The 19498-nt window shown below is 37.7% G+C and overlaps 1 protein-coding gene across 2 annotated transcripts in view; it reads right to left on the bottom strand.

The window, feature by feature from the left end:
* Positions 1 to 19498, bottom strand: part of LOC150099795 (alpha-2-macroglobulin-like protein 1) — a 1007775-nt gene that overhangs the window by 425274 nt on the left and 563003 nt on the right. The window contains exon 16 of one of the 2 annotated variants that reach the window (XM_090403789.1): positions 17419 to 17594. In XM_090403789.1, the coding sequence (XP_090259915.1) occupies positions 17419 to 17594 (176 nt within the window). The remainder of the gene's footprint in view (positions 1 to 17418; positions 17595 to 19498) is intronic. The other variant, XM_090403790.1, reaches the window with a different exon arrangement.

The following is a 19498-nucleotide window of genomic DNA, read 5'->3' as shown; positions in this document are numbered from 1 at the left end:
GACCCCGAATATTTCAGTGCGATTTCTTGATCTTTCACTTGCTTGGACACTTTCTTTGTTCTCCTATGTGCTTGACACTGACCTTGACAGAGGACATACACAAAGCTTGTAAACAATGGTTTCAAAAGCATTTAGTTAACAGTAACATATAGGTTGAAGTCACATAGCATTTTCTTTTGTTTCCTGCAAACTTTACCCACTCTTTGTTTAATATGTTTTGGCCAGGTAAAATTTATCATAGGATTAAATATATTCTTTTTACAAACGTTCTTTTTATATTACAACCTTTTGAGATGTGATCTCTGTAAAAGTTGATGTAAGGCACTTGTAAAATTCCAAGCTACATCGAGTTTTACAGTGTCATCATTAAGTAACCATCACCCATCTTTCGTTTTTTGTTATGCTCAATGGCTTGTCATGGCCAAGTAACCTGGTTTTATAAAAACCTGGGTAGAAAAGTGGTCATCCAACTGTATAAGGAGGTTGTGAGCAGAGGATTGAGGTGAAGGTTCTTTGCATGGAGAGTGGTTGGTGAGTGGAAGTTAAATGAAGTGAAGGTGGTGATAGTGAAGTTATTCTGATCTGCATTGTCTGCTATGTCTATAAATTGAATGTGCTCTTATGGTGGGTTTGCCAGTTTTGTGGGATGTAAGTTCCAAGTTTTTGGAAGGAAAAAATTCTGCCACCACAATATGAGATTATTATTAACATCTGACCTCCATAGAGTCAGAAACTCATCATGGGAGGTACACACTATTGCACATAAAGCTCATTCAACCATACCTTAAAACTGATTCAATGTATCTACATTTCACAACACACTCAGGCAATGCATTCCACTCACCAACCACTCTCCATGCAAAGAACCTTCACCTCAATCCTCTGCTCACACCCTCCTTATACAGTTGGATGGCCACTTTTCTACCCAAATCTTATAAATCTTAAAACCTAAAATATGCTTGCCAGAAAGTTCTGTTGTATGGAGATCATTAAAGCGGTGCATTGTCTGAGGAAGGACTTCTAATCTCTGGCTTCATACTCTCTCCCATTCTATGAAAAATCTCTCCCTAATCAATCCAATAACAATCCTTGACTAACTTGTATGTCTTGATCATATCCACCCCCTCCTATTCATGAGGCTTTGCAATTTATATTCTCTCAATTTGTCTTCGTACTCCATATTCCAAAGACCACTCACCACCTCAAAATCTCTCCCTAGTCAATCCAACAACAATCCTTGACTAACTTGTATGTCTCGATCATATCCACCCCTCCTATTCATGAGGCTTTGCAATTTATATTCTCTCAATTTGTCTTCGTACTCCATATTCCAAAGACCACTCACCACCTCAAAATCTCTCCCTAGTCAATCCAACAACAATCCTTGACTAACTTGTATGTCTCGATCATATCCACCCCTCCTATTCATGAGGCTTTGCAATTTATATTCTCTCAATTTGTCTTCGTACTCCATATTCCAAAGACCACTCACCACCTCAAAATCTCTCCCTAGTCAATCCAACAACAATCCTTGACTAACTTGTATGTCTCGATCATATCCACCCCCTCCTATTCATGAGGCTTTGCAATTTATATTCTCTCAATTTGTCTTCGTACTCCATATTCCAAAGACCATTCACCACCTTTGTGAATCTTCTCTGGACCCTTTCTAACATATCTTTGTCGTCATGAAAACCTGGTGACCAAATCTGTTCACAATAATCCATATAAGGCCTAATCAAGGTTTATTACAATGGCAAATTAACCTGTTCATATGTCAGAGTGCTCCACATCATTGCCATTATCTGATGTGACGATGTCTTCAAAACTTGTGTGATGTGACTCCCTGAATTTCAAATCCTTGTTCACCACCACTCCCAGATCTCTCTGCTCCTCTACCTTCTTTAAAGTTTCCCCACCAACTGTATATATTGCATTCTATCAATGCTTACCAAATTTCAAAACCTTACACTTTGCAACAATGAACTTAACAGTTCCACTTACCTGCCCATTCATGTAATCTATTCAAGTCCTCCTGTAAAGCCATTACATCTGCTTGACTCTGCATTGCTCTCCCCAATGCAGCTGTTCGCGTCATCTGCGAACAGCTGCAGACCAGCATTTAAACTCATCCCAATATTATTAATATACAAACTGAACAATAATGGTCACAACAACTGACCTCTGCACCACACCACTAGTGACCTTCCTCTTTCGGGATACTGCAACCCCATATACAATTTTCTGATACCTAACTGACAGCCAGCCACTATCCATTTCATTTTATTTAACAGCTTGTCATGTGGCAGTTTATCAAAAGCTCTTGCAAAATCCAAGTACACCACTCTAAATGCATCTACCCTGTCCAAGGTATTTACCACCTTGTTATAGTAAATAAGTAAGTTAGTGAAACATGATCTCCCCTTATCAAACCCATGCTGATAACTGATAGAAATTTTTTCACTTAGCTATGCTACCAATTATATATTTAGTTCAATCCTTTATCCAAGTGTAAGCAAACAAAGTTTGCACCTGAAGTATTTTCAGGACTGGGGCAACTTATAGTGAAAAAGCTTCCATCAACTTATCTCTAATCCAGAGAATTTTAATAATAAGGTGTGACACCTTTTGGCAACAGGTGTAGGTAAATATGACTTCTCCATTACTTCCACCTTAGTATCACCACCTCTGGGTCTGGCTCCCACTGATGAAACTTCAATAAAGGTCGAAACCGGTCTGGCTAGTGGCTCTTCCCTTAATGCATAGCATTATACATGTCTGCAAGGATATGTGCTTTGCATTATGGGAGATACTAAGGAAAGTGATGAGAACTTATACCACCTTTACCACTAGTTGCCCCAGGCCTGAAAATACTTCAGGCAAAAAACTTTGTTTGCTTACACTTGGATAAAGGATTAAACCAAATATATAATTGATACCATGCTGATAACCAAATAGAACACTGCTGTTATCAACGTATTTCTGTATCCTCCTTCTCACCAATCTCCCTCCCTCCCTCTCTCTCTCTCTCTTATACCTTCACCACAACTCCGGATATACAGATTGGTCTATAATTTGTAGCCACAGCCTTATCACCACCTTTATGCAGTGAAATAATTTTACCTTTCACCACGCATCTTAAGGGAATGTTCCAAGGAACATTCCTTTAAGATGCATGGTGATATGTCATCAAATACTATTGCCTTATTGACATCAAGGTTATTTACTAAAATAAAGAGCCAAAAGGCTTCACTTCGGCGATGCAAAATTATATAAATTAAGTGGATATTAAACCCAATATTATTTCCAAGCTGAAAACAGAAGCTTTAAAAGTTTCGTGTCGAATATAGTTAGAAACTATTAAAGTTTCGGTGAAGTTTGACCAGACAGCTTATGGGAATACACTCTCTTCAATACTATGAGTTGCCCTAGCCAAACGATAGGAAGCAAGATCGCTAGTAAGCATCCGTATATTCGCCTCCTATTGTTTGTTTGATGAAGGTTTCACTAGACTAACAGCTGTTTCAAACTCATTGGTTTTTGTCAGAGACTGGGCAGAACCTAAGAGAGGAAAACTCTCAGTACTAAGGAACTTGAAGCATGGGAGAGATTTATTTTCTGTAAGTGAACTCTTGGTCGGTGCATAACTTATTCACTAAAGTATTTACTAAAATAAAGAGCCAAATGGCTTCACTTTGGCGATGCAAAATTATATAAATTAAGTGGATATTAAATCCAACATTATTTCAAAGCAGAATACAGAAACTATAAAAGCTTTGAACTGAATATAGTTAGAAACTATAAAAGTTTCAGCGAAGCTTGACCAGAGAGCTTATGAGAATAAGCTCTCTGGTCAAGAGAATAAGCTCCATACTATGAGTTGCCTCAGCCAAATGATAGGAAGCAAGATCGCTAGTAAGCATTATTGGTTTGATAAAGGTATGACTAGCCTGACAGCTGTTTCAAACTAACCGGTTTTCATCAGAGACTAGGCAGAAACCTAAGAGAGCAAAATCTCTCAGTACTATGGAACTTGAAGCGTGGGAGAGATGTATTTTCTGTAAGCGAGCTCTTGGTCAGTGCGTAACCTATTCACTAAAGTATTTACTTTATCAAACAAACAATAGGAGGCAAATATACGGATGCTTACTAGCGATCGTGCTTTCTATTGTTTGGCTGGGGGAACTTGTAGTATGGTAACAAGTATATTCCTGTAAGCTCTCTGGTCAAACTTCACCAAAACTTTTATAGTTTCTAACTATATTCGGCACAAAACTTTTATAGTTTCTGAATTCGGCTTTGAAATCAAGGTTATTTATTTCCTCAAATACTTCCTGCTCACTCACAATTAAGCCATCCATCAAAGTAGGATCAAGGTGTTATTGAAGAGGAGTGATAACTTTCTTATCTCTGCTTGTCAGTGTATTCATGAATAGTCAAGTAACAGTCTCCTATGTCCTCTATACTTAAGTTTCTTATGATTTCACCCTAATGAGGATGAACACCCTTATAAATTGATTGCTGAATACCTCAAGAATGTCTCAACAATGATGAGCAAGAGAGAGAGAGTTGGCTGGTTGTTGTAACAAATGATTTGGTTGTACATAAGAAGAATGAAAGGGATGATTATCAGGAGGTTACTGAGCAGAGTGAAAGATAAGAGTGTAGTGGGAAAGGTAGTCAAGTATGTTGCAAGGTATGATAATGATGAGCTGAGATGGAGATCAAGAATAGTATATAGGCATAACTGTGTGAGGATAAAGGAATGGGGTTTGTAAATGTGTGGGATGTATTTGAGAAAATGATGCATTTATAAAAAAGTGGGTTGCATTTAAATGGATTTGGTGTGAGAGTTGGGGGGAGGGACTGTTGCTAGAAGGAAGTGTAATAAGCGATGGGAACAAGACATCAGACTTAATAAGAGGTGAAATGATAGATCATGAGAGAGGAAGTGGTGACACTTAAGTGGTTGTAAAAGGAAATAGTAGTAGTGTGAGAGATAATGATAAGAGAACAAGAATGCGAGATGGGGGATTCAAATTACACAGGGAGACAGCATAAAAAAGAATGGATGTTGGAAGCAGTAATAAATGTGTGTACGAGGAGAGTCAACATAGGAATGGGATAGCAAGGAATATAAGAGGATAGTTGTGTTTGAGGAGATATGTAGGGTATCTGATGATAAAGCAGATTTGGAATGGAGAAAGGAATGTAAAAGTGAACTATTGTATTTATGAATGCCAGAAGTATCAGAAATAAGGGAGATGAAATGTTATTGTTGAGAGAGTTTATTTGTCCCAAAATTCTTGGAATAAGTGAAATGTGGTTGGATAAGGATAATATCCTGATGGGAATAGAAATGGATAGGTTGATATTTCTTGTAAGAATAGAAAAGACAAGAAGGGAGGGAAACTGCCACTGATGATAGCAGAGGATTATATCTGCACCAAATGGAAATGCAAGAGGGAAATAGTGGCAATAGTTTTGATTCAGTATGGTGTGAGGTGGAGACAGACAGGAAGAGAAATTTATTCCAATGCTGCCATAGGCCAAGGAATGCAGAGGATGATGATAAAGGAATGTGTAAGAAACTTGGGTTGGTGAACATGGGAAGAGAGATCATTTTGGGTGATCTTAGTTACGATAATATAGATTAGAATGAGACAGATTTTGGCTATAAAGAAAATGAAATTCTCAAGTTCAGAGAACTATCTTAGGCAGTATGTAAAGTATGATGCATGAGGCTCAAGCATCTTAGCTTTACTATCATCAGAAGATGTAACTGTGAGTGGGGTATGACATTTACCCCATTTGGTAAGAATGACTGTAAGGATATCACCTGGGTGATGGCTAGACATATGAAGACTTCTGTAAGGAAAGCATATATGCAGAACTGCAAGGACAGCGATTATGAGAAGCTTAGGAGACAGCTAGGAGCTTTGGCATGCAATGAGGATTTAAGCAGGAAAAAGATAAATGCTGTTGTGTGCCAACCAAGTATTATTTAATAATATTAATGTATAATATGTATTCAGAAGGTCAAAGCTGAATAAGATAGGTGTCATATGGATAACTGCAAAAATGAAGCATGAAATCTAGACGAAGAAGGTACTATGGAGACTGCACAAAGATGAATCATGCTAATAATCAATTCATGAGAAGTATAAAGAGCAGGTAGGATAGGTGAGTCAGTTGGTAAGGACACAAAAGTGCAGTATCAACAGAAATTCGCAAATCAGACCAAGAAAAATCCTAGAAAACTTTACAGATATGTGGCAAGTAGAATGAAAAATGATTATGGCAAGATGATATTAACAGATGAAGATCGTAGATGGTAACTGCTGCAGAGGACAAACTTGGGGTATGTAGTGAACAATTCATAAGGATGTTTCATCCTCATCAGTGTGAGTTCATGAGAAGCTCAATGGTAGAGGAAGTATGAGGAGACTTGCTTAAATGTGAATTCATATTTACGAATTTAGGGACACAAAACACACATGTTGAAATGATTATTTTACTTATTAATAAAATAACAATTGACGTTTCAACTCCTGTATTGAGGTCATCATCAGAAAAATACATGTGTATGTGAAAACAAGCTACATGCTCTTGCACTCTACAAAGGTAAATTGAATCTACGCTGTTAACTTATCTTTTACTTAGCCTGACCTCTAGTGTTAAAAAAAAACTGCTAAAGTCCTCCCATACTAAGCTTATCTTCTCGACTTGTACAGTTCAGGTTGCTATTGAATGTTAAAAAAAAACACTTCACCAAATCTTCTTGTATTGAGATTTTTCTTTGGCTTGTTCGGTTGCTATAATGGTTGCAAATGGGTCCTCCACATTCTTGGAATGGTTAGACAGTCATTTTTGTTCAGGTTAGGATTGTGTTTGAGCATTTCACACTTTAAATTTCTTTAAATTTAAAGTGTGAAAACTTCTTTAAATTTCCTCTCGAACCAGGTTTTGGTGCAGTGTCGGGACTTGGTACCTTTCCAATCAATTCAATGGTATGTCTGGAGTGCAGGTCCGAAAAGCTGGTTTTTCCAAAATGGAGATATTTAATGTGTCGTTTGTGTTCATCCTTCCTAATTGGGATGATTCACCCTGTTTCCCCTATGTATGATAAGTTACATGTGCATTGTATTTTGTAAACCCCTGGGTAGGCTAGGTGTGGAAGAGGATCTTTGGAAGAACTGAGTAGGTGTCTCTTCGGACTCCTTGGAGGTATCAGGAATAATAATAATAATAATTTTGTCAGGGGTTTGAAGGTGGTTTTGATGTTGTATTTGTGTAGTGTTCTGTCTATTTTTCCAAAATGCTTCTAACATACTGAATGGCAATGGCATTCTTGAAATGTTTTTTGTTTTTAGTGGTGTCTCTGTGGAGGATCTTGTGAATAGTTTTTTTACTGTATCCATTTTTTATAAATGTATGGTTGATAATCTCGTATTCCTGGTTTAGAGCTTGCTCATTTGAACAAATAGTTTGAGTTCTGTGTTTAAGGGTGCTTATGATACCTAGTTTTTATGTTGGGTGGTGGTAAGAATTTTTGTGTATGAACTGGCCTGTGTGTGTAGGTTTGCAGTAGACTGAGAAGGAGAGACAGCCTGAGGGAAGACGTGTGATGAGTGTGTTTAGGAAAGGAAGAGAGTTGTTTTTTCTATTTCAATGGTGAATTTGATACATTTGTGTTGTTTGTTCAGGTGGCTAAGGAATGTATTTAGTGCTTCGCAGCCATGGGGGCCAAATGGTGAAAATGTCATCAACATATCTGAGCCAATAATAGATTTAGTTTAATCCTTTATCCCAGTGAGAGCAAACAAAGTTTGCACCTGAAAATATCTTCAGGACTAAATATAGTGTTGTACTATCTTATCCAGTAAGTAGTGCAACACCAAGGCAACTCGTGGCAAAGGTGGAACAAGCTACCAGGCACTTCTAACCCAGTATCTCCCATAATGCAAAACACATTTCCTATGTGGATATGTATACTGTTATGCATTAAAGGGATTGGCCATCTACCCAGACTAGTTTCGACCTTTATTGAGGTCTCTTCAGTGGGAGCCAGGCCCAGAGCTGGAGATACCAGGCAGAAGCAGTAGCAAGTCATCTGTGCCTATGGGAGTTGCCAAAAGGTTTATCACCTTTTTTAAAAATTACTCTGGATTTAGAGAAAGATGTTGAAAATTTATTTATCACTAGGTTAGACTATAATAGATTTAGTTTAATCCTTTATCCCAGTGAGAGCAAACAAAGTTTGCGCCTGAAAATATCTTCAGGACTAAATATAGTGTTGTACTATCTTATCCAGTAAGTAGTGCAACACCATATGGATAAGATAGTACAACACTATATTTAGTCCTGAAGATATTTTCAGGCACAAACTTTGTTTGCTCTCACTGGGATAAAGGATTAAACTAAATCTATTATAGTCTAACCTAGTGATAAATAAATGTTCAATATCTGAGCCAAATTTTAGGCTTTAAGCAAGCTGACTCTAGAGCTCATTGCTCAAAGTCTTCCATGTAAAACTTAGCTATTGGGGGGGGGGGGGGGGGGATGATCCCATGGCTGTACCTTCTTTTTGAAGGTAAAAATTATTTTGCCACATGAAATATCCAGAGCGAAGTACATGGATAAAGAGGGCCGTGATGTTGTGTGGAAATATGTTCTGTAGGAGCATAATAGTATCATTGATCGGGACATTGGTGAAAAGGGCAGTTATGTCAAAGCTGACTAATAAATCTTGGTTGTTGAGTGTAATGTTTTTAATTTTGCTTATGAAATGCTGTGTATTTTTTATTAATAATAAGTAAAATAATCATTTCACAACACATGTTTTGTGTCCCTAAATTCGTAAAAATGAATGCTGATCACTGTGTAACCTTAAAAGAAAGAATGCTTAAATGTGAATGAGTAGGAGGCATATATGAGGAATTAAGTAAGCTTGATGTCAATAAGGTAATAGGATCTGATGACATATCACCGTGTGTTTTAAGCGAATGTTTCAGTGAGTTGGGTGGTAGCCTTGCCATATCTGCAGGACCTGTTCTATGTCTGTCTACAGACATAGAACAGGTCCTGAGACAGTGGAAAGAAGGTAAAATTGTTCCACTGCAAAAAGGCGGTGATAAAGCTGTAGCTATAAAATAGCTAATCTATGTATCTGGAGTTGCGGTTCAGGTGTTGGAGAGGTTGGTGAGAGCTAAGATATAGAAATGGATCGATAATATCAGTATTCTCTATAATTGTCAGTACAGGATTTTTAAAGGGAGGTCATGTTTTACAAATATCCTTATATACAATAATAACGTAATGAATACAATGAACGTGGGAGATGAATGTACAGTGATATACTTAGATTTTGGAAAGGCTTTTGATAGATGCCCACACTACAAGTTAGTAACTAAACTGAAACAGATGGGATCGGATAACAGACGAGTCAATCTGACAAGTAACTGGCAGTCAGATAGGTATCAGTCAGTTGTACATGGGATGTGGTGTCCTGAAAGAAGAAAGTCATTTGTGTGCCACAAGGGTCTGTTTTGGGCGATGATTTTTCAAATAGTATATTAATGATATTTGGAGGTTTAACTAGAGACTGACTGATTGATTTTCCCTTTTCAGTCATTACCAACCGTAGGTGATTTTGTAGGCATTGCCCACAAAGTGTTCCTGGTGAGATTTTTACATGGTAGTTCACCATTGCTTTCCCCAACCCCCAATTTTATCTGGGCTCAGGACTGGCAAATGGCTGGGACATATTCATGACTGTAGTCCATGTGCATTCAGGGGGCCGGTTTGCCTGTTTGCAGAAGGAAAAACCCCAGATAAACTGGGAAGAAAAACCCTGCTGTCCACGCCCAAGACCAGCTAACTTGGCTATGGCCGAGGAAGATCCTTAAGCTCCTCACGTCGTCAACAGGAATCAAACCTAGGACACTCCTTGGTTCAATTCCAGGTATATGGTTGTGAAGCGCAAAGCCACTAGGCTAGTCATGCGGATTAACTAGAGATATGTACCTATTTGCAGATGATGCAAAACTGGAGAGAACAGTGAGGAGTTAAGCAATTTTATCTGGGCTCAGGACTGGCAAATGGCTAGGACATATTCATGGCTGTAGTTCATGTGCATTCAGGGGGCCGGGTTGCCTGTTTGCAGAAGGAAAAACCCCAGATAAACTGGGAAGAAAAACCCTGCTATCCATGCCAAAGACCGGCTAACTTGGCTATGGCTGAGGAAGATCCTTAAGCTCCTCACATCGTCAACAGGAATCGAACCTAGGACACTCCTTGGTTCAATTCCAGGCATATGGTTGCGAAGCGCAAAGCCACTAGGCTAGCCACGTGGATTAACTAGAGATATGTACCTATTTGCAGTTGATGCAAAACTGGAGAGAAAACAGTGAGGAGTTAAGCAATTTTATCTGGGCTCAGGACTGGCAAATGGCTGGGACGTATTCATGACTGTAGTCCATGTGCGTTCAGGGGGCCTGTTTGCAGAAGGAAAAGCCCCAGATAAACTGGGAAGAAAAACTCTGCTGTCCACGCCCAAGACTGGCTAACTTGGTTATAGCTGAGGAAGATCCTTAAGCTCCTCACGTCGTCAACAGGAATCAAACCTAGGACACTCCTTGGTTCAATTCCAGGCATATGGTTGTGAAGCGCAAAGCCACTAGGCTAGCCACGCAGATTAATTAGAGATATGTACCTATTTGCAGATGATGCAAAACTGGAGAGAACAGTGAGGAGTTAAGCAGAGACTGTGAGCTTACAGAAGAATGTGAATAGACTGTATGAGTGGGCAAGTAAGTGGAGCTTTCAGTTCAATGTTGCATAGTGTAAGGTTCTGAAATTTGGTAAGCAATGATAGGAAGCAAAGTATGCACTTGGTAGGGAAACTACGAAGGAGGCATAGGAGATAAGTGAGCATATATGCTCACAATTTTTGTCACACTGCAAAAATTGTGAGGCCATCACACTTGTTTATGACAATAACACAGAGAACAGTGACATACAAAAATAAAGAGGTTATGGTTCCTTTGTATAAGGCCTTAATTAAGCCTCATATGGTTTATTATTGTGCATGGATTTGGTCACCTGGTTTTAATGGTGATAAGGATATGTTAGTTAGAAAGAGTTCAGAGAAAATTCATGAAAGTGGTAAGTTGTGTTTGAAATGCCGGGTATGAAGACAGATTGAGTGAATGCAATTTTGAAAGTTCTGTGAATAGCAGGAGAGGGGAAAAGACCGAGATATAAGTTGATCAGGGGTTGTTACCAGATTAATGCGGAAGATATTTTTCATAGAATGGAAAATGGGAGGTATAGTATACCCAGAGATACAAGACCCTTCGACACTTCTGCGCATGTCAACAGAAAGAGAATCCATTCCGATAATAGGGTAATCAATCCGTATTGTGGAATGAGTTGTTTATTATTACACGTCGGAAAATTAACTTCTCTTTAATAATGTGATTTCGCGTGTTATTGACCAATTTGTTCATTGCCTTATTTCTTTCTCCCCTTCAACATGAATTGACTCTTCTTGGCAGTCTGCCAACGAGAGCTCTCGCTTATGTGGTCGGACTCTAGAACAAGAGGCCATCCCTGAAAACTGTATAGGGAGAAGTATGAGCAAAGGAGTAGGTTCTTTGCATGGAAAGTGGTCAGTGAGTGGAATGCATTGCCTGAAAGTGTGGTTTATTGTTCCCTAGAACAGGCAAACCAGCCCTTAATACACGTATCTACAGACATAGGACATATTGGAAGGCATAAGGCCAACCATCTTATCCTCGAGATGGTTGCAGTTGCAAGAATAAGAAACCTTCACACCGTAAAAGGTAGAAGAGGAGGATTAAGAATGAAGATTAACAATCTTTTTGTATGAGTTTCTCACAATGATTGTCCTTGACTCCATGGAGGTCTGAAGTTATTAAAGTGCGCCATAAATCCATTAACAGTTTCTGCTCACTCCACTCTAAGGCAATGCATTCCACTCAGCAACCACTCTCCATGCTTCTCATCCCCTTGTTCAAACCATCCTTATAAAGCTTCCAGGGATGGCCTCTTTTCTACTCATTTTTCCCTCCATTCTATGAAAAACCCTTAATCTAATAATAACTAATCATCACTTATACATCTCAATCATAATCTCTCTTCTTCTTCCATTCACAAAGTTCTATAAATTGCATACAAATTTAAGGGGATAAGGAATCTTCTCTGGACATTCTCAGAAATGTGTTCATCCTCCTTGAAAACCTTGTGACCAGAACTGCACAAAATATTTTATATGTGGCTTGATTAAAGTCTTTTACAAGGAAAACTAAATCTCTTTTCTTCTCCACATTAATGTTTTCTTCACTATTGCTATAATCCATTGTGATGTCTCACATTTTTAGCAATGTAACCCCTATGATTGGTATCCAAGAGATACCAAAAGGAAACCTAGAAGACCAGCCTTAAGGTGGGAAGACCTAATGATTAAGAAAGTTGGAGGAAAATGGAGAAGAAAGACCCAAGACAGGAATAGCTGGACTCTTTACAACCTGCCGTCATGGAGAAATCCTGACTGAAATCAAAGGTCCATCAAGGTAATCCCTACAATTCAAGTCCTTGTCTAACGCCACTTTCAAAACTTTTAACTCCTACATCCTTCAAAAATTTTCCATCAACTGTATATTCTGCATTTTGACCTTGCCTACCAAATTTAAAAACTTTGCAACACTGAACTGTAAGCTCCATTCACGTTCCCCCCTCACTTCATTCATTTCCCACTCACATATGCTATTCAGATGATCCCATAAGGCCACAACATCTGCTCTACTCCTCATAGTTTTTCTCAACATTGCATCATCTGCTAACAACTGCATATCAGCAGTTATGCCTGCTTATATATAATTAACATACAATATAAACAACAGTCACAAAACAGATCCTTGTCACAAGTAACTAGTGAAGTAACTTTATTGCAATACCACTCTTCCACACATCTCAATATACCTATAACATGAAGTTTACTTAATTTCTCACATACTATCTGCTCATTCACTCAATCACTATCAGTGCCCCTCCACCATATCCCTCTTCATTCAATATATTATGGCAATGTCATCCATAAAAATGAATTCTTCGCATACAGCACCACTGAACAGTCAAACATGCCATTGAAGAACTTTGTTACAATATCATTCATCAGTCATAGTCTCTTTTTCCATCACATCTAGCTTGATGAGTCTATTAAGCATAATGCCTCTCCACACCATGACTCCAACACCACCGGATCTATCCTTTTCACCAACATTTTGCAGTGGTAAGCAGTACCACGTTCATGCCAGATCAAGCATTATCTAGAATTGGAGGAAAGACTAAAATGACTGTAATCTATAAAGAGTACATTAGCCCATTAGTGTCTTGTCCAATTTTTATGGATACAACACCAAATAAAACTGAAACATGCTCTACAATGAGCTGTGGATAAGGACACAGACTATGGACCTTTATACGTATAGGCCTACTTGTTGTAGACATCTTGCCAGAGTTTGCTGAGATACCTGCATGCCTGTGCTTGAATGGAGCCGACCTGCAAGATGACCTGCCGTGGTGCATCAATCATGTTTTGTCGTTATAACTAAATCTGTCTTCAATCTCTATGGTAGAGTGAGGCTTAGCAAACATCTGGAACACATTCCATTTGTTTTCAATGCTATCTCCAGAGCCTGGATACAATGCTATGTCAGATTCCAAACTCTCTGGCAGTATCAGTAATTTATAACCAAAAATCTGTCTTCATACTACATGGACCTCTTAGTAACATCTGGAACACATTCCATTGGTTTGGAACACTGTCCAGAGCATGGATACAAAGTTATATGAGATTCCAAACTCTTTGGCAATATCGGTAATTCTGTGTCTTTTTTCAATCTTTCCAATAATATTTCCTTGTGTGAAATCATCTAGATGATGTCTTTGAGACGTTACAAAACATTCATGTTTGCACCTTTATTTCTTCACAAAAAGAGCTTCCTTCAAATGCAATTCATTTATACAAATTGCACAAAATTATACAAAATCGTCATTTATACAAATTGCCATGAGCTGATTTGTCTGAATTTGTGTTGTAATCTTTAGAAATAATGTTTGTACCAGTGTATATCCTTTGCAGTTACCTGGCTATTGTTTTCATCCATTAACATCATCTTTTCATAATCATTTTTTTTTTTACTCTATTTGCCACATCAAAAGAACACTATTATTTTTCTTGGCCTCACTGACTGATGTTTGCCCATATATTGGTCATATACATAGGAATAAAGTTGCCAGCCTGGCTGGCTGAGCGGTTAGCATATCAGCTCTCCAGCCAAAAGGCTGTGGGTTCGAATCCCACCGTGGGCTTAGATGCTTGCGATTGTCTTTGGAAATACTAGTGGTGATCAGCAGTAGATGGCATTGGTGTAGTTGTGGTCAGTTAGTGGATTGAGTTGTGGAGACAGTTGTAGAGCAGGTGCCCTCCCTCGATGAGTCTTTGGACTCAATGGAGGTGATAAATAATAATAATAATATAGAACTTTTGCTGTCCTTACTAACCGAATCACCTTCTTGGCCTGGTGTTAGTCTCATAATGCAACTGATTATTACTTTTCTTCTTATGGCATCTCTATAAAGCTTTTTTTACCAGATTACATGCTTAATGTCTTCATTTACCCATTTTAGTCTTACCTTATATAGCCTTTCAGGTTTGAAATACTCTCAGACTATGTCAATATCTCTTGATCAGTGCCAAACAGCATCTGTCTCCTTTCTAACCAACTACTCTTTCCATGTTGTAGTTCCCAGTTATCTTCCAAGATTTTTCATAATCACCAGCTTTGTCATTTGACATATATCCTTTCCTCATAAAAAAGTTCACTGATTAGGTGCAACCCAAGTGACCATTAGACACTCAATTCACCATTAGATCTTCTGATGATATGATAAGATCTAAAACTCTCAACCCTTGTTATGCTCTGCAACATATTGCCTAACAGAGTTTATCCCACAAGAGCTCAAGAATTTTTTTTTCTTATTTCCAGATGCCATATCTTCATTCCAATGAATATTACCATAATTAAAATCACCCATAATGTTTACCCTTTTCTTGCTCATTAAGCCAATTTTTCTATATGTTTTTCCTTTTCCATCTACACTCTCCATATTCCCTGGACTAGAACATCCAATTACAAATCTCATTATTTAAACCTCCAGCTCACACCAAACTGTCTCAAAACCACTGCCACTATTTCTTCAACTATGTAGAGGCATTTCATCAAAAGAACACCCCAATTCCTGTCTTTACTTTCCTATCATCACAAAAAACATCATACCCCTTCCCTTTCTATTCTCATCAGAATATTATTATTATTATTTGACACCTCCAGGGAGTCCAAAGACTCATCAAGGGAGAGTGTGCCAACAGCATCGAACGATTGGTCCCCTTCCAACTACTAACTGTGCTCAAACTTACTTACCTGAGCCATTAGCAGCAGAGGCTCTACCAATTGACCAACCTTTATCATCCTCATCTAACCATGTTTTATTTATTTGAACTATTTTTGGATGAAAAACTTAATCGATGCAGCAATTTCATCTTCCTTATTTCTGATATTCCTGACTATTGTAAATAAGCATAGTGATTAATTTCTTGCTTTATAAACAGTGACGCCCATGCCATCCCACATCACTGAAACCTCTAACCTGCTCTGCTGGCTGACCTTTAGCACCGCTTACTCCATATATCTACCAAAACAACTTCCATTATGCACTTTCCATACACTCTACCTCCCTGTCCACCCTGACTTCCTCTCCATTTCTCTGTCCAACTTGCATTCCTATTCTCATACTGTGATCTCTATACTGATTTCTTCTCCACATACAAACACTTAAGTCCCACCTCCTCGAATCTTCTGCTCTTTCACATCACCTCCAACTTCCTTCAATCCCTTGTTCACATCATATCATTCAATACACTCTCTTGTAGTAACAGTTTCTTCAGTTTATTCACACTAAATTCATTTAAATGACATCATCTCCAATCACCTTCACATCACCTCCAACTTCCTTCAATCCCTTGTTCACATCATATCATTCAATACACTCTCTTCTAGTAACAGTTTCTTCAGTTTATTCACACTAAATTCATTTAAATGCAATCTATCTCTTTTATAGAATTTCATTTGTCTCTCAAATTCCACACATACACACAGACAGACACACACACACCAACAAACAGCACCACTTTCTACTCACATTACTGGCATACCATGCATGATATTTGCTGACCATCTCAACTCACTGTTATTATACCTGTGTAATACACTAACTAACCTTTCTACCAAACAGTTGTTATTCATTCTCTTCAATAATCTCTTGATATTCATCTTCAAATTCTCTCTATATTCAACCAGATCATTCATTTATACAAACACCACTAACTAAGTCATATTTGAATAGGTGAATAAAAAGAAGCAGAATAGTAACAGGTCACCTATTCAAATATGACTGTTACTATTCTGCTTCTTTTTATTAAGCTGGAAAGTCCATGTTTTTTACCTTGTTATTTTTATAAGTCTTATGTTATTTCTTTCTCACTTGAAGAAGTCAGAACACCGATGAAACTAGTCATGATTTATTAAAGGTTTTTGTTATACTTTCTCAGGTTCTAGTCAGTTAAATTTTAATTTTATATATATATATATATATATACATATACTGCTATGCTGGATAGTGACCCTTCCTATAATGCATAGCAATAGATGCATCTGAAAGGAAGTGCACTTTGCATCATGAGATACTGAGGCAAGTGATGTGATGTGAACCACTGACAAAATACCTCATTCACAAACTTTGCTTACATTTGGGTAAAAGATTCAAGCAAGAATATGATTTCTTGTCTATTATAATTTAGATGAAAATTTCCAGGCCTTTTCACTGAACAATGAGTTAGCAAGTCTCAGATTTGGTTAATTGCATAAGAGAAAACAAAGAAGAGAAACAGGTAGATGAATGTCTTAGTGATTCAACAATAACTCTAAATAACCGAATCCTGAGTGGACATATGGCAGTTGGCAGTAGAGCAAGATAACATTCAAGGAAGTCATACAAAATGAAAACTGACAACTTTGTGATTTAGACAACCACACAATTGTAACAATCCTTTCAAAACTTCGGTTATTAATACCAGTGAGGTAGTGATTGGAAATGAAATATAATGCTGGTGAAACTTTTCATTTATGTAGATTATCTGTAATTATTCCACATACAGCACCTAATGTTTTAAGAATATTATAACTTTTTAAAACGTTTTCTGCTTAAAACCAGATGTGGCGAACTATAAACTAAAACTACAGAAATTTTTTAAAATAAAATTGATGATTTTACCTCAAAAGCCATTAGTGCATCGACATGATAAGAAGAAAATTCATACCACCCTGGAATAACCGATCTTTTTTTTTTTCGTCGATCAAAACTAACTGGAATTATGTCTTCCCGCTGAATGTCAGGATTTACAGTAGAAGTATCAGTAGGCTTTGGAGTTAAAGGGTTTTCAGTTTCTGCTAATCAAATGCAAAAATTTTAGATAATGAATTATTTTACTTTTAAATAAAATAACATTTAGGGCTCACATTACAATTAATTAAAATTACATATGATGTCAAAAGCATTTCATAACTTCTTTTTTTTTTTTTGATATTCTTCTTTCAATCATACTAAATTTTCTGTAGCCTCGATTAGGCCACACATAGACTACTGTATATAAATTTGGTCACCTGGTTTTCAAAAGGATGAAGAGGTGTTGGAAAGCATCCAGAGGTGATTGACTAAGGTAGTTTCAGATCTCTGGAATGTTGAATATGAGGAAAGGTTGAGAAGATGCAATTTACAGAGTCCATTGGATAGGAGGAAGAGGGGGTGACATGATAGAGATATACAAGTTGGTAAGGCATTGTTACAGGATTAGCATTGAAGAGATTTTTCATTAAATGGTGGGAGAGTGAGGAATAACATGAGGTCTTCCCTGGAAGCTGTGTAAAGAGGATGTGAGCAAATGAATAAGAAGCAAGTTTCTTGCATGCAGAGCTGTAAATGATTGAAATGCCTTGCCTGAGAGTGTGGTGTCCGCAGAGAATTTGAATGTGTTTAAGGCAAGGCATGATGAGCTGTATGTATGACTAAAGGACTTTCTAGATGAGTCTTTGACTCCATGGAGTCTTAGAATAATAATGATACTGAGCTTTTAGAAAGGCAACTTTATGAAGATTGAAAATTTCTCACATCTTTAAACATATCACAACAATATACACATAAACTTCTTTCCACATTTTAAAGTCAACTTAAGAGGTTCCATGTTTGATTTAGTTTCACAAATGTTTCTGAAACTTTATGTAGATTTCTACCTATGAATTCTTTATGATTTCTTTATGAATTTCTACCATGCTTCACAAGAATTCACAGTACAAAAAGTACTGTAAAAAAGTAATTGGAAATGTATGGCCCTATTAATCTGTGTTGAAAGATACCTACTATACATTGATGGGGAACTACCTGCTGTAATAGTTGAAAGTTTATTTTTCACTTGGTTAGAGTCTAATAAATTTAGTTTAATCCTTTATCCAAGTGTGAGAAAACAAAATTTGCGCCTGAAAGTATCTTCAGGACTGGGGTAAGGTGGTACAACACCAGGGCACTCCTTGCAAAGGTGGAGCAAGCTACCAACACTCCTATCTCAGTATCTCCCATAATGCAAAACACATCTCCTTGCGGATATGTCTAATGTTATGCATTAAGGGAAGGGCCACAACCCAGACTAGTTTTGACCTTTATTGAGGTCTCTTCAGTGGGAGCCAGGTAGAATGGGAGTTCATGTCTTTCATCATCGGCCTTTGGAGTATAAAGATTGCTGAGGGTCAGCAGGTAGTAATAGGGGAAGTTAAAGAAAGGTAGAGTAGGATAGTACGAGGTAAAAAGAGGCCTCAGTCAACCTGTTTAGCTGTATAACCCAGAGGTTGTGGCTAAAAGGTCTGTAAAACATAATCTCCTTACACCTGTTCGAAAAAAAAACTTAAAATTTACACTTCACTTTACCCGAAAAACATAACTTTAGATTACATTAATCCAGGTGTCTGGAGACGTCATCTCATAACCCCTAAAAAAAAAAAGAAAAATGTTTGTTAAAATTTGGAACTTAGATTATTCTTAAACTATGCCTTGCAACTGAAAAAAAAAAAAAAAAAAAAAAAAAAAAAAAAAAAAAAAACTGCGATAGCAGGATCCGTATTGAGGTGGACTTTATCAACCAGAGAACCGAGAGCTGGGGGTAGAGCCCAGCCCGAGTGATGCAGCCCACAAGGAGCTGCACCGCCTCAACGTAAGCCTTCGCAGCCCAGGTTCTCAGGTCTACCCCCTCCTTTGTGGACTAATAATCATAAACCTGTTGGGGAAGCGATTTTTTTTTTTTTTT

Source organism: Typopeltis vanoorti, chromosome 14 (genome assembly GCF_054136105.1).
Source record: "Typopeltis vanoorti isolate ZY-2024b chromosome 14, IOZ_Tvanoo_1.0, whole genome shotgun sequence".
NCBI lineage: Eukaryota > Metazoa > Arthropoda > Arachnida > Uropygi > Thelyphonidae > Typopeltis > Typopeltis vanoorti.
The sequence above is the reverse complement of the archived record's forward strand: the minus strand, read 5'-3'. Positions and strand labels throughout refer to the sequence as shown.